This window comes from Osmerus eperlanus, unplaced genomic scaffold (assembly GCF_963692335.1).
Source record: "Osmerus eperlanus unplaced genomic scaffold, fOsmEpe2.1 SCAFFOLD_48, whole genome shotgun sequence".
NCBI classification, from domain to species: Eukaryota; Metazoa; Chordata; class Actinopteri; order Osmeriformes; family Osmeridae; genus Osmerus; species Osmerus eperlanus.
This window is the reverse complement of record NW_026911544.1, coordinates 50,620-69,461: the sequence shown is the minus strand read 5'-3', so window position 1 is coordinate 69,461 and position 18,842 is coordinate 50,620. Positions and strand designations below refer to the sequence as shown.

At 52.6% G+C, this 18,842-nt stretch overlaps 1 protein-coding gene across 3 annotated transcripts; it reads left to right on the top strand.

Annotated features, from left to right (window-relative positions):
• Positions 1-4,388: 4,388 nt before the first annotated feature.
• Positions 4,389-18,122, top strand: polrmt (polymerase (RNA) mitochondrial (DNA directed)). Of its 3 annotated transcripts, XM_062455610.1 has the most exons (24): positions 4,390-4,609; positions 4,729-4,839; positions 5,382-5,443; positions 5,504-6,346; positions 6,425-6,558; positions 7,659-7,845; positions 8,017-8,166; positions 8,323-8,490; positions 8,843-9,013; positions 9,096-9,338; positions 10,316-10,504; positions 11,581-11,832; positions 12,551-12,898; positions 13,006-13,128; positions 13,211-13,333; positions 13,746-13,925; positions 14,620-14,706; positions 15,430-15,543; positions 16,402-16,454; positions 16,540-16,638; positions 16,923-16,995; positions 17,221-17,312; positions 17,800-17,864; positions 18,007-18,111. In XM_062455610.1, exons 1-24 carry the CDS (start codon positions 4,468-4,470, stop codon positions 18,054-18,056), a joined length of 4,059 nt encoding a protein of 1,352 aa, XP_062311594.1. In that variant the 5' UTR covers positions 4,390-4,467; the 3' UTR covers positions 18,057-18,111. The 3 variants fall into 3 exon arrangements, 2 of the variants coding, with proteins under 2 accessions (XP_062311594.1, XP_062311593.1); XM_062455609.1 differs by having other exon boundaries at positions 5,382-6,346; positions 18,007-18,122; XR_009929447.1 differs by lacking the exons at positions 17,800-17,864; positions 18,007-18,111 and having other exon boundaries at positions 4,389-4,609; positions 5,382-6,346; positions 16,540-16,618; positions 16,928-16,995; positions 17,221-17,241.
• The last annotated feature ends 720 nt before the right edge of the window (positions 18,123-18,842 follow it).

Below are 18,842 nucleotides of genomic sequence, written 5' to 3'. Positions count from 1 at the left end.
TCCACAAGTCCTCTGCTCTGGAACTCTGTCTTCCTCCGGTCCCTCAGCTGAAGCCACTGACAGTGTGTGTGCGTGAGGGTGTGGGTGTGTGAGGGATGGTGTGCGTCTGTCTGTCCTGGAGTGTGTGTGCACCTTGCACTGCTCCTCTGTGTTCGATGCCAGGCATGCACTGCTGGGAGGTGAGAGGGGGAAAGAGAGGGAGGGAGCAAGCGGAGGGAGGAGAAAGTAAGGAAGGGAGGAGAGGCTGTGTGTGTGTGTGACGGACAGACAGAGAGAGAGTGTTTAGGGCGACAGAGCAGAGCCCCACTCTCTCCTGTCTGGAGTCCTGCCTCTCCTTGGGCGGGGCTTTGTGTGGGTGGGCGGGGCTTTGTGTGGGTGGGCGGGCGGGCTTTGTGTGGGTGGGGTTGGGGACAGCTTTGTGGAGTGGCGGAGAAGGGAGGGGCCACAGTCATTCAAACTTTCTGAAAGAGAGAGAGTCAGTGAAAGAAAGCTCTTACATTACACTAATTTCAACAACAAAAATCTTTCCAGTGCTAGTTTATATATGCTCTTCATGAATGTCGGTTTTGTTGTTATTTAGATAAAATGTCGTTACAATTTGTATTAAATAAAATGCATAATATCTTAGAAGAAAGTAAGTGAATATGGATCATTCCCGAGACGTCACCAGTTCCAGGTTGCTCTTGGAGGTCCTTTCCTATCCCAGCATGCATTGCAGCTAATCTGATTGTTCCGGGGGCAAGCAACTTCCTCAAGCCTTTCATGTGGCTTCAGCCAATCAAAACACCCCTCCGGCCTGCCAGATGACCCCCCACCCCCCAGGAAGTGGCACTTGCCCTTCCTCTGGAAATTGCCGGAAACATACAAGCTGCCATGTACTGTATGAGGTCTGTATTCTCGGAACATGTTCTAACCTTAACCCAGGTTCTGTATGCAGGAGAGGACTCACTAACAGCCCCCAGCCTCTCCCCCCGCCCGAGCCTCCCCCCGCCCCTGCCCCAGCCTCCCCCCCTCCCCAGCCCCTCCCCCATCCTCTCTCCCAGCCTCCCCAGCCCCTAGCCTCTACCAGCCTCTCCCCCCGCCCCTCCCCCTCCCCCAGCCCCAGCCTCCCCCCAGCCCAAGCCTCCCCCCAGCCTCCCCCCCAAGCCTCCCCCAGCCCCAGCCTATCCCTCAGCCTCCCCCCCAGTCTGGGCAGCAGGGTAGGATGTTCACAGGCTGAGGATGCTAATCTTTCCCTGCAGTTCTGTGGTGTATGAATAGAGATAGTGTTAGAGATAATATCTCTGTAATGAAGCCTGTTTGGTTCCATCAAAGTCTTCAAAAGGCCTGAAATCTGACCCCTCTTAGCACGGACAATCCCCAGTAATAGCTTCTATTATAATTGTTTTCTCTCTCTCCTCTCTCTCTCCCTCCCTCTCTCTCTCTTTCGCCCCTCTCTCTTTTTCTCAGTTTCCCGTCCTCTCAAATTTTTTCTCCCACCCTTCCTGTCCTAAACTCCATCTCTTCTCTCTCCTCACTGATTTTCTTTCAATCCCTCCCCTTTCACCTCTGACCTCCATGTCCCTCAGCATCCCTCCTCTTTGGTTTTATCTCCACATCACAGTGCCCTCTCTCTGTCTGTCTCTCTGTCTGTCTCTCTGTCTGTCTCTCTGTCTCTCTTGTTCATGTAACATGCAGGAAATATTGTATTCCAGTCACAACACTATCCTGTCAGCTCTTCTTACTTCCTGTCTGGACTAGCCCCGTCCAGGTGTCCTTCCTGTTTCTGAAATCAACATGGCCGCTGTGATTGGCTAAATAAACATCCCCGAGTGCATTAAGGAACCAACCGTATCGCAGTGACGGCGGCAGGGTCAGAACTCAGTTTTGCATATGGTGGCTTCGTGACCATTGTCCATTGTCGCTATAGCGATAAGTGGTCAACATATCTGATGTTCCTGCTGGCATCTTTCTGAGGATCAGACAAGGAGCTGCACCTGGGAATAAACTGGCTCAGATTTGCAGAGAGGCAACGATAGGTAATCTGAACACAGATAAAAAGTGAGATGACAGAAGGAAGGAAGTGGGGGAGTACGCGGGAGGGGGGGGGGGAGACTGAGATAAATAAGGAAGAGAGGAAGTGAGAGGTAGGGGGAGGGAAAGAGAGAAAGAGAGTTAGAAGAGACAGAGAGAGACACTGAAAGAGAATTGGAGTGGACAGAGAAGAGAAACAAGTCTATGAGATGAGATGAGAGAGGCTCACGCAAACATTCACACAAACACCCCCTAACACCCCCCAAGCCTGGACCCCCCCAGCCTGGACCCCCCCCAGCCTGGACCCCCCCCAGCCTGGACCCCCCAGCCTGGACCCCCCCCAGCCTGGACCCCCCCCAGCCTGGACCCCCCCAGGACAGAGAGAGCGAGAGCGAGAGAATATTGCTTCATTCAGGCCAGAATATCAACCAGCTCCGTAGTAATAACCCCCTCCCTCTACACAGAAATAAGAATGTACTCAAACACACGTTGTGCTTCAGGCTAGCCAGGACAGTTCTTTATTCTGTGCACAAGTCTTTCCTCTACAACTAATCAACGCACTCTCTTTAGCTGTGACCAACACTGCCACCTATTGGTACACATACGCTATTCAACTATCATTACATATAGCGATTAGCAGGAAAAAGTTTGGAGTAGCAGTAGCTTGGGTAAACAGCTTTAGAAACTGTTCTTTTTAGTTTACTCTGAAAGAAATCTGCTGCTGTTTACCCAGTGAGAGAATCAATGTTTAAGAGCTCGATTCAATCCAGCCACAGCTTCTGCAGCATGTATTTCACTGAGAAAACGAATAACAAAGAACAAGAGTGAGTTGTGAGTAGTGAGATGCAGGGTACAAGTACGTATAGGTGTACAAGGAGAGAGAAAGAAAAAAAAATGCAAATAGCAAAGCAGAGTAGTAATTTCAATTTGAGCTACTATGATATAAATAATTCGTTCATCAAAAGACAATGACGGATAAATATGAAAATTTGTTTTGAGATTAAAATGTATTTCTCCCTGAGAACTATACGTTTTGAACAATGCGTTTTCTATTTTTTGGTGTAGGCTATGTTTACTGACTGCTTGATAGTGTATATCATTTTTGATCACTTTGTTTATGATTCGAGAGCAGTGTTTGATTTTTGAGCACAGGTAAAACTGTTTTGAGGCGGAAGTTTCATTTAGCAAGAGGATTCAGAGGAATGGGGAGAAAATGGGTGACTGTTTCAAGAAATGTGTTTTAGCAATCGTGAAAAACTGTAATAGGGACCGGACAGGCTCTCCCTTAGACGGGCTCTGCCGTGCTCATTCAGATCAGGTGTTCCCTTTTGTGCTCGTGCCCTATTCGTATCCGCGAGCACAGTTCCAGGTTGTTAGAAATGTATCATGTGAAAAATTTTATGAACTCCAGAACTAATATATTGCGGGTCGTAAACGTTATTAAAATAAAATGTTTCAAGATGGGTTTAATTTTATAATTTGCATGATACTCAATTAGCCTATCAGATATACATTATGATAGAGTGCGTAGCAACAAAAAAAGCGAATTTATCCACTGTCTATTCACTAGCCTACATTTCAAAGATAATTCACTGCTGGGTCAAACAAAATGGCAAACTTAAATGATGAAATAAAACAAAAGGTTATGACGGGGGAATACACTATCGTGCAACTGCGCTAGCTAAATCTGTTGTTTGGAAGGATTTTGGGGTAATCGTGGATAAGGACAGGGCTACAATTTTCTTTTAGCGATGTCAGTTGTCAATTTACGTATTGTGTTGTGAAAAATAGCTACATATAAAAAAGCATTTTGGTTTGCAGTTATTTAAAGGTTAGAATAGTGCCACACAATTAATAAATGTCTAAGGGACATCAGAGGAATATTAGCCAACGTTTGGAGTCTAAACCAATTAAATTAATTTACTCCTTTTTTTAAGGGTAAAGATTCGGGTCTCAGAACAATTCGGTTCGGTTTTCGGGTGAAAATCTGCCCTTATGTCGGGTTTCGGTTCGGTCTCGGAATTGATGTTGCCTGCGTGGTTCGGTTACGGTTCCGAAAAACGAAAACCGTACAGGACTCTTGGGGCAAGGGGTGGGGGGTTCTGGTCTGGGGTCATTTGAGAAGAAATTACACGAGAAAACTACCGAAAGTTCCTCCCACTCACATTCGTTTAACTTTAATTCTGAGTTAATCTGGTCTATAATTCCAACAGGATAGTTTAATAGTCATTTGGTCATTGTTTAATACAGTATCCATATATTTACATTTTCTGTAAACTCTGTAAAACCTAAGATTAATAAAAATTTGCCTAAAGCCATGTTCGAGCTACATCATTCTATCTGCGATCTTCCAGCAATGCCTGCCTCCACTTGACACCACTGTGTTTGATTCCTTTGGTCTGTTTCAACATGTCAGCCCCGTGTGTAGAGGTGTAATGCGGCTGTCATGTCAACATGTCTCTGCTCAGACTATGTGCCTTTCCCCGATGTCTGAGTGGCCGAGCTCTGCTCGACACAAGCGTCTTTCGAGTGTCGCATGCGAGGCGACGTCCCGTGTGTCACACCGTCCGGGAGGCGGCGGAGCGGGCTCGAGCAGGTAGGCTCGTCTCCCGAGGAGCCGGTGGCTAGCAGCCAGCCTGATTGCTTGAAGCAGGATGAGTAGATTACCGGGTCTTGCCTTTACGATGTCTGTGTGTTTGTCTGTTGTCCTCTAAGGGAACCCGTGGACGTTTCAACGGCAGAATTTCTCGGCCCGTGCGCGAGCTGTCTTTCCCAGGGCGGCCGACGGCAGGAAGAGAACGCGGGAGCAGTCGGTGTTGCTGGACGGTAGGAACGGATGTATCTGGTTCGCGTCCTGACTAACTATTATCAGTAGATACATGATAGCCTAAGATTTAACTAAAAGCTGTCTAGGAAACAAATGTCGACAACGTAGTTAGCTAGTCCTTTGTTAGGTTTATGTTACGGTGGTGTTAACATACAAAACAGTTGTTGTAAAATCTACTTGTTCCTAACTTAGCTTCATTCCATCAGATTCCATCAGATCACTTAACCCTCGTGCTGCCTTCGGGTCACATGACCCAAAGGTTCATAACGAACCATTGTTGTGTTTACCCAATTTTACCCAATACAAAAACAAATAAAAATAATTTTCTTTTAACCATTCCAATGTGGGGGGTCTGAGACAGCCCGACAGTTAAAAGAAAATGCTTCACTTTGTTTTTGTATGAGGTAAATTTGTCGCAATACGACGGTGGGTCACAATGACTGATGGGTCAGAATGACCCGAAGATAACACAAGGGTTAAATGCTTAATTTTTTCTCTCCTTCTCTCCCCCTCCCCCCTCTCCCCCTCTCCCCCTCTCCAGTCCTAGAAGCCCGGATCCAGCAGCTTCAATGTGACTTCCTCCTGGAACCCCCACCCTCCCAGGCCCCGCCCCTCAGACCCCCACCCTCCCAGGCCCCGCCCCTCAGACCCCCACCCTCCCAGGCCCCGCCCCTCAGACCCCCCCAGCAAGGCAGAGGTGGGGCCCCAGCCAGGCTCCCAGTGGGGGGCCAGCCCAGGGGGGCTGGCGGCCCCCTTGGGAAGGAACAGGCCAGCCGCTGGATGGAGAAACTGAACAAGGAGAAGAGGGTAACCAATACAAAGCTTCAGAGGATCCAGCAGAAGAACACCAAGACCCTCACCTCCAAGACCCCCACCCTCACCTCCAAGACCCCCACCCTCACCTCCAAGCCCACCACCAAGACTACCTCCAAGCCCACCAGCAAGACTACCTCCAAGCCCACCAGCATGACTACCTCCAAGACTACCTCCAAACCCACCACCAAGAGTACCAAAAACCCTGCCTCTAAGGCCAGGATGATGGCTGAGGCTGGGAGGGAGGCTGGGGCGGAGGCCATTGTGAGGACAGGGCCTGAAGCAGACACTAAGGTCAAGACTAAGGTCAAGACTAAGGCTAGGGCTGGTGGAGGGGCTGGAGGTGGAGGGGGGCAGAGGAAGGCTGAGGTGTCTAGGGAGGCTGGGCAACAGGAGGAGGCTGGGCAGCATGAGGAGGCCAGCTGGGACAGGGAGCTGGAGGGGCTACAGGAGCTACAGGCACGGATCAACCAGCTTGCCGAGGCCGGGGCCGGGGCTGGGGCCGGGGCCGGGACTGGGGGGGAGCAGGGCCACAGCCCCACGGCGGTACGGTCCTACCTGGAGGCGTGTGTGGCGGCGCTGGACGTCAACGTGGCTCATCGCTTCCTGCTGGAGCAGCATCGCCGTCTGAAGAGACGCAACATGCTGACCACCGCAGAGTATAACACCATGATGAGGGCCTGGGCCAAGAGGGTGAGGAAGGGGAGGAGGGACTGTGTAGGTGCGTGTGTGTGTGTGTGTGAGGTCTGATGGTGTGTGTGTCCCATGCAGGGTAACCTAGGTAACGTGCGTCGTATCTTCACGCTGCTGGATGAGGCGGGGTTGAAGCCAGACCTGGGCTCCTACGCTGCTGCCCTGGAGGCCATGGGCCGCATCACATCCTGCCCCGCGCACATCATCCTCAGGTACACACAAACATCATCCTCAGGTACACACAAACATCATCCTCAGGTACACACAAACATCATCCTCAGGTACACACAAACATCATCCTCAGGTACACACAAACATCATCCTCAGATACACACAAACATCATCCTCAGGTACACACAAACATCATCCTCAGATACACACAAACATCATCCTCAGGTACACACAAACATCATCCTCAGGTACACACAAACATCATCCTCAGGTACACACAAACATCATCCTCAGATACACACAAACATCATCCTCAGGTACACACAAACATCATCCTCAGGTACACACAAACATCATCCTCAGATACACACAAACATCATCCTCAGGTACACACAAACATCATCCTCAGGTACACACAAACATCATCCTCAGATACACACAAACATCATCCTCAGGTACACACAAACATCATCCTCAGATACACACAAACATCATCCTCAGATACACACAAACATCATCCTCAGGTACACACAAACATCATCCTCAGGTACACACAAACATCATCCTCAGATACACACAAACATCATCCTCAGGTACACACAAACATCATCCTCAGATACACACAAACATCATCTTCAGGTACACACACACATCATCCTCAGATACACACAAACATCATCCTCAGATACACACAAACATCATCCTCAGGTACACACAAACATCATCCTCAGGTACACACAAACATCATCCTCAGGTACACACGAACATCATCCTCAGGTACACACAAACATCATCCTCAGGTACACACAAACATCATCCTCAGATACACACAAACATCATCCTCAGGTACACACAAACATCATCCTCAGGTACACACAAACATCATCCTCAGGTACACACGAACATCATCCTCAGGTACACACAAACATCATCCTCAGGTACACACGAACATCTTGCTCAGGTACACACAAACATCATCCTCAGGTACACACAAACATCATCCTCAGGTACACACAAACATCCTCAGGTACACACAAACATCCTCAGGTACACACAAACATCATCCTCAGGTACACACAAACATCCTCAGGTACACACAAACATCATCCTCAGGTAGGTGAGTGTGTATGTGCGTGTGCAGGTGTCTAAGCCAGCTGGAGGGGGATGGTCTGAGTCTGGATGGCATGTTCAGAAAGGTGATGTTCAAGCAGGATGAGAAGGACATGGTTCTGAAGGCTGTACACGCCGTCCAGCCAAACTACCAGCCCAGCAGCTCCTTCACCCAGCCTCTCTGCTCCTCTCCTCTGGTCAAAGACTTCTACACCCAGGTGAACCTATCCTCTTTCCTACATCTTTACCTTCAGTTCTAAGCCTGTGATGGATCTGTTGTCCAGGAAAACGACACTTTATTAAAAAAATATTATACAACTATTTACTGATTTATTATCATTTTCTGACTGACTGTGGGTTTCTGTGTGTATGTGCGTGTGTGTGTTCAGCGTGGAGAGGCGTCCTACCCTAAGCTGCCGTTCTCCCATGCGGAGCTGCAGAGGAAGTTCAGGCAGCAGCTCAGTGAGGAGCAGGCCTGCACCGTCACCATCCAGTCAGTAGAGAGCAGCAAACCTGTCACTCCCCACGCCTCCAGGATGGTACACACACCCTACACCCACACACCCTACACCCACACACCCTACACCCACACACCCTACACACACACACACACCCTACACACACACACACACCCTACACACACACACTAACGTGGTCACGGTTAACCCTCCTTCCCTCCCCCTCCTGTCCTGCAGAGGGAGCTGTTGTGTGAGCTGCGCTCCCAGTGGCAGAGCAGCCTCCTGCTGGCCTTCAGAGAGACCAGGCAGGCCCTGGCCTCCAGCAGCCACCATCACCTCAAGACCAGCTTGTACCCCTACCTGTGTCTGCTCCAGGACCAGGACTACACCGGCATCATGATGCAGGTAGCACACACACACACTCTCTCTCTCACACACACAAACACTCACACACACACACCCTGACCTCTGTCTTTTCTCTTCTACTCATCCTCTGTTGTGTTCTGTCTATCTTCCTCTATCATCCTTCTATCCCTCCCTCATCCTTCTATCCCTCCCTCATCCTTCTCTCCCTCCCTCATCCTTCTATCCCTCCCTCATCCTTCTCTCCCTCCCTCATCCTTCTATCCCTCCCTCATCCTTCTATCCCTCCCTCATCCTTCTATCCCTCCCTCATCCTTCTCTCCCTTTCTCATCCCTCTATCCCTCCCTCATCCCTCTATCCCTCCCTCATCCCTCTATCCCTCCCTCCCTCCAGAGCCTGCGAGGGATGTCACCCCAGGGGGACTCTCTGCACAGCCTGGCTCGCTCTCTGGGGACGCAGGTCCACAGCAAGTTGTGTGTCCAGGACAGGAACCACAGCAGGATGGTGCACAAGCTGGGCCAAGTCTACCAGGAGTACACACACCTGCTGGCCCAGGACACAGAGGTAAACACACACACACACACAGCATCAGTCTCCTGTAGGAAGCATTCATTATATGACATGTCCATAACCCCACTCCCCCCAGTCCTCCTCCTCCCTTCCCAGGGAGCACTGGTGTCGTGTGGAAGCTGCCCAGGCCTCAGGGCCCTCCCTCCAGGGGGACGACGCCCCGTGGCCCCCCATGCTGGTGCTGGAGCTGGGCACCTTCCTGGTGGAGCTGATGGTGAAACACCTGCAGGTTCGCAGCAACATCCTGAACCCCCAGCAGACAGACAGCAAGATGGTCCCCATCCTCTACCACATGTACACCTTCCGCAGCGTGAAGCAGGTAAGCACCCTCTGAACACACCCTGCCTCCACCTGAACACACCCTGCCTCCACCTGAACACACCCTGCCTCCACCTGAACACACCCTGCCTCCACCTGAACACACCTGCCTCCACCTGAACACACCTGCCTCCACCTGAACACACCTGCCTCCACCTGAACACACCCTGCCTCCACCTGAACACACCCTGCCTCCACCTGAACACACCCTGCCTCCACCTGAACACACCCTGTCTCCACCTGAACACACCTGCCTCCACCTGAACACACCCTGCCTCCACCTGAACACACCTGCCTCCACCTGAACACACCCTGCCTCCACCTGAACACACCCTGCCTCCACCTGAACACACCTGCCTCCACCTGAACACACCCTGCCTCCACCTGAACACACCCTGCCTCCACCTGAACACACCCTGCCTCCACCTGAACACACCTGCCTCCACCTGAACACACCCTGCCTCCACCTGAACACACCCTGCCTCCACCTGAACACACCCTGCCTCCACCTGAACACACCCTGTCTCCACCTGAACACACCTGCCTCCACCTGAACACACCCTGCCTCCACCTGAACACACCTGCCTCCACCTGAACACACCCTGCCTCCACCTGAACACACCTGCCTCCACCTGAACACACCCTGCCTCCACCTGAACACACCCTGCCTCCACCTGAACACACCCTGCCTCCACCTGAACACACCTGCCTCCACCTGAACACACCCTGCCTCCACCTGAACACACCCTGCCTCCACCTGAACACACCTGCCTCCACCTGAACACACCTGCCTCCACCTGAACACACCCTGCCTCCACCTGAACACACCCTGCCTCCACCTGAACACACCCTGCCTCCACCTGAACACATCCTGCCTTCCCAGCACCTGTTTTTTAATACACTCTAAAAATCTAATTTCGAAATCTAATCTAAATTTGTCTAAATATCTGTCTCCATCTGCCCCCCCCCCCCCCTCAGGTTGGCTTCATCAAGCCCCACCCCATCCTGAGCCAGATACAGCTGGACGCCATGGAAACGACCTTGACGTTTGACTCTTATGTGATGCCCATGCTGTGTCCTCCCCTCCCCTGGACCAGCACACGCTCTGGTGGCTACCTGCTCACCCCCGCCAAGATCATGCGTACGGGTGGAGCAGCCCAGCATGAGGTGTGTGTGTACATGGTCTCACAGCGAGGTGTGTGTGTAAAGACTGGATAGGTATATGTATTAGTGGTGGATATGGATTGGAGTCGCCTGGTGATATGAACACCAGTACTAACATGGGCCTGGTGAGTGCCAGCCTCAAGACCACCATCTCAACATGGCTTAGAACCAGCTGACCACTAACCTGGATATTCTTTAACAGTCCTAGTATGTATAAATCTAATATGTAAGGATAATGCCCGGTTGCTTGACCGAGTCCATTATCAGGTGATAATGTACACCTCGAAGGGCATTATCCCGCTTATACCACGGTCACTTGCCCAAAAAATTTTTTTTACAAACATGAATTTATGTTTTCATGCGTTTCGCAAAATCAATTTGCCAACTCTGATATTTCTAGTCCGCTCAGCTCATAGAACCAACACCAGCTTTCCTTTGGCTGAGCTATTAGCCATAAAGATAACGTTATGCTAGCAAGATTCAAAGGCAATAACATTGTGTACGGTTGACAAACTAATTGACAATATGTTTGACAAGAAGACTAGCTAGTTAACCAGCCATGTCACTGTCCCAAAATCAATATCAAGATTTTCACGAACAAAGTATTGGCCTTATACTAGTTCTAGGCTACAGTAGCCTATGGCCGCAGGAGCGAGTTGAATAGCAAATGGATGTGAGATGACCGCATCAAAGTTGACATATTCTCCAAGCGGTAGCTAATTATAATTGGAAAGTAAATTCAGAAAATTCTGAAGTTTTTCAAATAGGTTAAAAGAAATATTGAAGTCACTCATTGTTTTAATTACATGTTAGCTTGTTAAAGTCTTTCAAAATTGTAGACGGAGGCTTTGACTGCGTCCCTGTTGTTATGGTTACTTATTTCAGACACTTTGTACAGGCCCATACTATGTAGCCAGCACAATCATTGAGAACGGTGAACAGACAGTTTTGCTGGAACTACTTAGTAGGTGTACATTATCACCTGATAATGGACACCCCTGCCGCCAATCAGAATCGAGTATTCACCCAGACCAAGGTAAGTATAAATCTAATATATATAAAGTTGCGTGATGTTGCAGGTTCTGTTGGACCGGACGCCCACCCAGAGCATGCACGCCGTGCTGGACTCTCTGAACCAGCTAGGGAACTGTGCCTGGAGGGTCAACCAGCATCTCCTAGACGTCATCATCTCCTTGTTCAACGACCGCGGCAACGAGAAGCTGGCGGTGCCCCCGCCCGTGTCTGAGGGCCCGGAGGTACCCCGCTTCAGCCCCAGAGACCCCGCAGTCAGCCCCGCCCAGAAGGCTACCCTGAAGACCCAGGCCAACAAGGTGGGTGGAGGAGGGTGTGTGTAGGAGAGTGTGTGTGTAGGAGAGTGTGTGTGTAGGAGAGTGTGTTTGTAGGAGAGTGTGTGTAGGAGTTTGTGTTTGTAGGAGAGTGTGTGTGTAGGAGAGTGTGTGTAGGAGAGTGTGTGTGCAGGAGAGTGTGTGTGTAGGAGTGTGTGTGTAGGAGAGTGTGTGTGTGTAGGAGTGTTTGTGTAGGAGAGTGTGTGTGTAGGAGAGTGTGTGTGTAGGAGAGTGTGTGTGTAGGAGAGTGTGTGTGTAGGAGAGTGTGTGTGCAGGAGTGTGTGTGTAGGAGAGTGTGTGTGTAGGAGTGTGTGTGTAGGAGAGTGTGTGTGTAGGAGAGTGTGTGTGTAGGAGTGTTTGTGTAGGAGAGTGTGTGTGTAGGAGAGTGTGTGTGTAGGAGTGTTTGTGTAGGAGAGTGTGTGTGTAGGAGAGTGTGTGTGTAGGAGAGTGTGTGTAGGAGAGTGTGTGTGTAGGAGAGGTTGTTTGTGTGTAGGAGAGAGTGTGTGTGTGTAGGAGAGTGTGTGTGTGTAGGAGAGTGTGTGTGTAGGAGAGTGTGTGTGTAGGAGAGAGTGTGTGTGTGTGTAGGAGAGTGTGTGTGTAGGAGAGAGTGTGTGTGTGTAGGAGAGTGTGTGTGTGTAGGAGAGTGTGTGTGTGTGTAGGAGAGTGTGTGTGTGTGTGCATCATGTTACTAATGGTCCCACAGGCTAAGAAGCGCCTCAGTGAGATGCACAGCTTGAGAGTGTCTGCGCTGTACAAGCTGTCTATCGCCCACCACCTGAGGGAGCAGGTCTTCTGGTTCCCCCACAACATGGACTTCAGAGGCCGCACCTACCCCATTCCCCCACACCTCAACCACCTGGGCAGCGATGTGACCCGGGCCATCCTGGTGTTTGCAGAGGGCCGTCCGCTGGGTCCGCGGGGGCTGGACTGGGTCAAGATTCACTTGGTGAACCTGACGGGGCTGAAGAAGCGTTGCTCTCTGCAGGAGAGGCTGGACCACGCCAACAGCCTCATGGAGGACATCCTGGACTCTGCTGACCACCCCCTGACAGTGAGACCAGCGACACACACACACACACACACTCAGAGACCCTGGAGACACACACACATGTTTTTTATGTGTGTGTGTCTTTCTGCGTGTGTGTGTGTGTGTGTAAGGGGAGAGGTTGGTGGATGGAAGCTGAGGAGCCCTGGCAGGCTCTGGGCTGCTGTATGGAGATCGCCAACGCAACCAGGTCACCTGACCCTGCCCAGTACATATCACACCTGCCAGTCCACCAGGTGAGCTAGCGCCTCACACACCTAAACACACACACATAAACACACACCTAACCCCCCCCCCCTTTCCCCCCTTGCCCCCCAGGACGGCTCCTGTAACGGGCTGCAGCACTACGCAGCTCTGGGTCGGGACGTCGTGGGAGCCACCTCTGTCAACCTGGCGCCCTGCCCCCTGCCCCAGGACGTCTACAGCAGCGTGGCCCAGCAGGTACCATGACCCTGACCCCGACCTTGGACCTCGCCCTGACCCCGACCTTGGACCTCGCCCTGACCCCGACCTTGGACCTCGCCCTGACCCCGACCTTGGACCTCGCCCTGACCCCGACCTTGGACCTCGCCCTGGCCCCGACCTTGGACCTCGCCCTGGCCCCGGCCCTCGCCCTGGCCCCGACCTTGGACCTCGCCCTGGCCCCGGCCCTCACCCTGACCCCGACCTTGGACCTCGCCCTGGCCCCGACCTTGGACCTCGCCCTGACCCCGACCTTGGACCTCGCCCTGGCCCCGACCTTGGACCTCGCCCTGGCCCCGACCTTGGACCTCGCCCTGGCCCCGGCCCTCACCCTGACCCCGACCTTGGACCTCGCCCTGGCCCTCACCCTGGCGTGTGTTTGTTTGTGCAGGTGGAGGTGTTCCGCTGCAGGGATGCTGCGCGGGGCGTGCAGGTGGCGCAGGTGCTGGAGGGGGTGGTGGGCAGGAGGGTGGTGAAGCAGACTGTGATGACCGTGGTGTACGGGGTGACGCGCTACGGGGGACGACTGCAGATAGAGAAGAGACTGAGAGAGGCCGAGCACTTCCCTCAGGTGGGGTGCACACCTCACACTCACCTCGCACACTCACCTCACACATATCTCACACCTCACACTCACCTCGCACACTCACCTCACACATATCTCACACCTCACACTCACCTCGCACACTCACCTCACACATATCTCACACCTCACACTCACCTCACACATATCTCACACCTCACACTCACCTCACACATATCTCACACCTCACACTCACCTCACACATATCTCACACCTCACACTCACCTCGCACACTCACCTCACACATATCTCACACCTCACACTCACCTCGCACACTCACCTCACACATATCTCACACCTCACACTCACCTCACACATATCTCACACCTCACACTCACCTCACACATATCTCACACCTCACACTCACCTCACACATATCTCACACCTCACACTCACCTCGCACACTCACCTCACACATATCTCACACCTCACACTCACCTCGCACACTCACCTCACACATATCTCACACCTCACACTCACCTCGCACACTCACCTCACACATATCTCACACCTCACACTCACCTCACACATATCTCACACCTCACACTCACCTCACACATATCTCACACCTCACACTCACCTCACACATATCTCACACCTCACACTCACCTCGCACACACACCTCAAACACCCCTTACACTTATACACATACACAGTATAAAAGTCATCTGTATGTGTGTAGGAGTACCTGTGGGAGGCATCTCACTACCTCGTGCACCAGGTGTTCAACAGTCTGAAGGAGATGTTCACTGGTACCAGAGAAATCCAGGTAACACACACACTCACACACACACACTCCATGCCGACCTACATCTGCTGTCTGCCCAGGTGACCCAGACAGAAAGTTTTATTAATGACTAGCTTACACACACACAAAATCCCACACACACACTCACACACACACACAGAGAGACAAAACGTTTTATTGATGACAAGAGGAGATAAGTAGTAGTTTGGGGTGTTCATCATTCGTTCCTATTAAGACCTGCTACTGCTGTTCTGTCCTCTCCTCCCCCCTACTCCCTCCTCCTCTCCCCCCCTCTCCTCCCCCCTACCCCCTCCTCCCCTCCCCTCCCCTCTCCTCTCCTCTCCTCTCCTCCCCCCTACCCCCTCCTCCCCTCCCCTCTCCTCTCCTCCCCCCTACCCCCTACCCCCTCCTCCCCTCCCCTCTCCTCCCCCCTACCCCCTCCTCCCCTCCCCTCTCCTCCCCCCTACCCCCCCCTCCCCTCTCCTCCCCCCTACCCCCCCTCCCCTCTCCTCCCCCCTACCCCCTCCTCCTCTCCCCTCTCCTCCCCCCTCATCCCCTCCCCTCTCCTCTCCTCCCCCCTACCCCCTCCTACCCTCTCCTCCCCCCTACCCCCTCCTCCCCTCTCCTCCCCCCTACCCCCTCCTCCCCTCCCCTCCTCCAAGTGGGTCTCACCAGACACACACACACCAGACACACACACACCAGACACACACTCACCAGACACCCTCTGTCTATCTCCTCCAGGACTGGCTGACGGACAGTGCTCGTCTGATCTCTAAGTCAGGGCGGCCGGTAGAGTGGGTCACACCCTTGGGCCTGCCAATCATCCAGCCCTATCACCGCCCCCGCCACACCCAGGTACACACACACACACTGCCCTATCACCACCCCCGCCACACCCAGGTACACACACACACACTGCCCTATCACTGCCCTATCACCACACCCAGGTACACACACACACACTGCCCTATCACCACCCCCGGAGAGGAGAGGAGAGACCAGCTCTGACATCATCATGTGATGGGTTAGGGCTAGAGGAATTTTTCGCCACCTTGATGACCATGCCTTGTTGCCATAGTTACTGATGGCTCTGTGTGTGTATGTCTGGGGAATGCTAGTAAGTGGGTCATATTGATGCTAGTAAGTGGGTCATATTGATCAGCAGCTGTCCAGGTCGGAGGGGGGGAGGGGGGGGAGGAGGGGGGGGGGAGGGAGGAGGGGGGGAAGGAGGGGGGGGGAGGGGGGACCTGGAGATCTGGGACAAAACCCAGTGGTGCTTCAGATAGCTGACACCTCAGGGTTAAGCAGATGAATACATGAATTACCGTGGAAACAGAAACCATGTCAGTTTTTAATGTAACCATTTTTCTCCAACCCTCATCCTCCTCTTCCTCTCCTCTTCCTCTCCTCCTCTTCCTCTCCTCCTCCTCCTCCTCCTCCTCTCCTCCTCTTCCTCTCCTCCTCCTCTTCTCCTCCTCTCCTCTTCCTCTCCTCTCCTCCTCCTCCTCCTCTCCTCCTCCTCCTCCTCTCCTCCTCTTCCTCTCCTCCTCCTCCTCTCCTCCTCTTCCTCTCCTCCTCCTCTTCCTCTCCTCTTCCTCTCCTCCTCTCCTCCTCTTCCTCTCCTCCTCTTCCTCTCCTCCTCCTCTCCTCCTCTTCCTCTTCCTCTCCTCCTCCTCCTCCTCCTCCTCCTCTCCTCCTCCTCCTCTCCCTCAGTTGAATAGCACCATGCAGACTCTTTGTCTCTCGATCAACTATGATGCTAAACAGTAAGTTGCTCTTTTTATCATTAGATGTGTGTGTATCTGTCTGTGTCTGTGTTTGTGTGTAACCCTGCTCTCTCTCTGTCTGCAGGAGACCAGACACTATGAAGCAGAAGAACGCCTTCCCTCCCAACTTCATACACTCTCTAGACTCCACACACATGATGCTGACAGCCCTGCACTGCTGCAGGTACACACACACACACACACACACACACACACACATGATGCTGACAGCCCTGCACTGCTGCAGGTACACACACACACACACACATGATGCTGACAGCCCTGCACTGCTGCAGGTACACACACACACACACACACGATGCCGACAGCCCTGCACTGCTGCAGGTACACACACACACACACACACACACACGATGCTGACAGCCACACATAGGCTCCAGAAGGTGCTTGTTCTCTATTCTTGTAGAGAATCTTCTTTCACTCTTTTCTCTGTTCTCTCTCTCTCAGGGCTGGTGTGACATTTGCATCTGTCCATGACTGTTTCTGGACCCATGCTATTACTGTGGACACCATGAACAAGGTACGCATTCACACACACACTCACTCACTCACTCAGACAGCTGAGGTGAAGCAGGAAGGCAGGTGTGTTCAGGCTCTATCAGATGAGCCAGCCGCCCGAGACACTTCACCTCCACCTGCACCGCCTGCACTGACCCAACAACCCAGTTAGAGGAGCTCCTCCCCCTCCTCCTCCCTTCTACTAAGCTTCATTCAGAGCTTTCTTCCTCTCCCTCTGGGTTGCCAGGTTTGCCGGGAGCAGTTTGTTGCCCTACACAGCCAGCCAATCCTTCAAGAGCTTTCCAACTTCCTGCTTAAAAAGTACTGCTCTGGGCTACCGTAAGTAACGCACGCACGCACACAGTGTCACACACTCAGGGTGTTGGTGTGGGAGAGGTGTGTTGGACAGACCAGAGAGACAGTAAACACAGCGCTGCCATGTCTAAACCATCAACCTCAGGACCAGAACCTCATCTGGAACCTGACACCTATACATATACAGCTCGCTCACACACACACACACACACTCTCACATACACACACACACACACAGACTCTTACACACACAGACACACACAGACGTACACTTACTCAACCTCAGAGTTAAGTTTTCTTTGAAGTGGAATCTTTTCACCAAACCAGAATAAGGAAACACACCAGAGGTGGAGTTAGCCCTAACCCTAACCCTCAGTGTTGCTATACATTTTGTGCCGACCACAAATACACAAGTTGTGCAGGAAAGCGGAAGTGGTTTAGTCTTGGTGAGAGAGCGAGGTTTGTGTTAGTGTGTTGACACAGCCAACTAACCACAGCTGTGTGTGTGCAGGTCTGACCTGAAGAAACCAGACTACAGGAGGATGATGCTGCTTCTGGCCAAGGTGCCTCAGACAGGTTAGTCTCTCTCACACACATACACACGTTCAGCTTCTAGTCAGCTGCCCTTCTGGATGCCATCTCTCCCCTCAACGTTCTTAACACATACTGTTCATCCTGTCCTCATCTCCTACTCCTCCTCCTCCTCTCATCTCCCCAGGTGACTTTGATCTTCAGAAAGTAAAGGAGTCCACCTTCTTCTTCAGTTGATTGGAGCTGACAGGGAGCGTCAGAGAGGAGAGAGGGATGATAGAGGGGAGGAGGAGAGAGGGATGAGGAGAGAGGGGAGGAGGAGAGAGGGGAGGAGGAGAGGGGAATGAGTAGAGGAGAGGGGGATGAGGAGAGAGGGGAATGAGTAGAGGAGAGGGGGATGAGGAGAGAGGGGAGGAGGAGAGGGGGATGAGGAGAGGGGGGGATGAGGAGAGAGGGGAGGAGGAGAGGGGGATGAGGAGAGGAGAGGGGGATGAGGAGAGAGGGGACGAGGAGAGGAGAGGGGGATGAGGAGAGAGGGGACGAGGAGAGGAGAGGGGGATGAGAAGAGAGGGGAGGAGGAGAGGGGGATGAGGAGAGGAGAGGGAGTGAAGGGGATTGACAGGCTGGCGGTGGGAGGCCGGGGTGACAGGCCAGACTTGGGAGACATCGATCCCCAGCCTACTGCGCCTTCACTGGCAGGACAGGAGGGGGAGGTAAGGGAGAGGATGGGGGAGAGGAGGGGGAGACAGCTCAGTGCTCTTTCTGCAGCAGGAGGGTCAGATACTGAGGGAAGATCTCCTGCTGAATCATGACTGATTTTCAAACCTGTGTGTGTGTGTTGCCTCTCTCCACTGGGCTGAGCTAACTCCACGGGTTTTTAATCCACCCCCCTCCACCACCACCTCAACCTCCCCACACACACACACACCTCAGTCCCCTGCAGAGAGCTCTCTACCCCGACATCATGACTCTGATCATGCTTCCAGAAGGGACAGCGAGGGGGTAATGGAGGAGAGGGTGTGA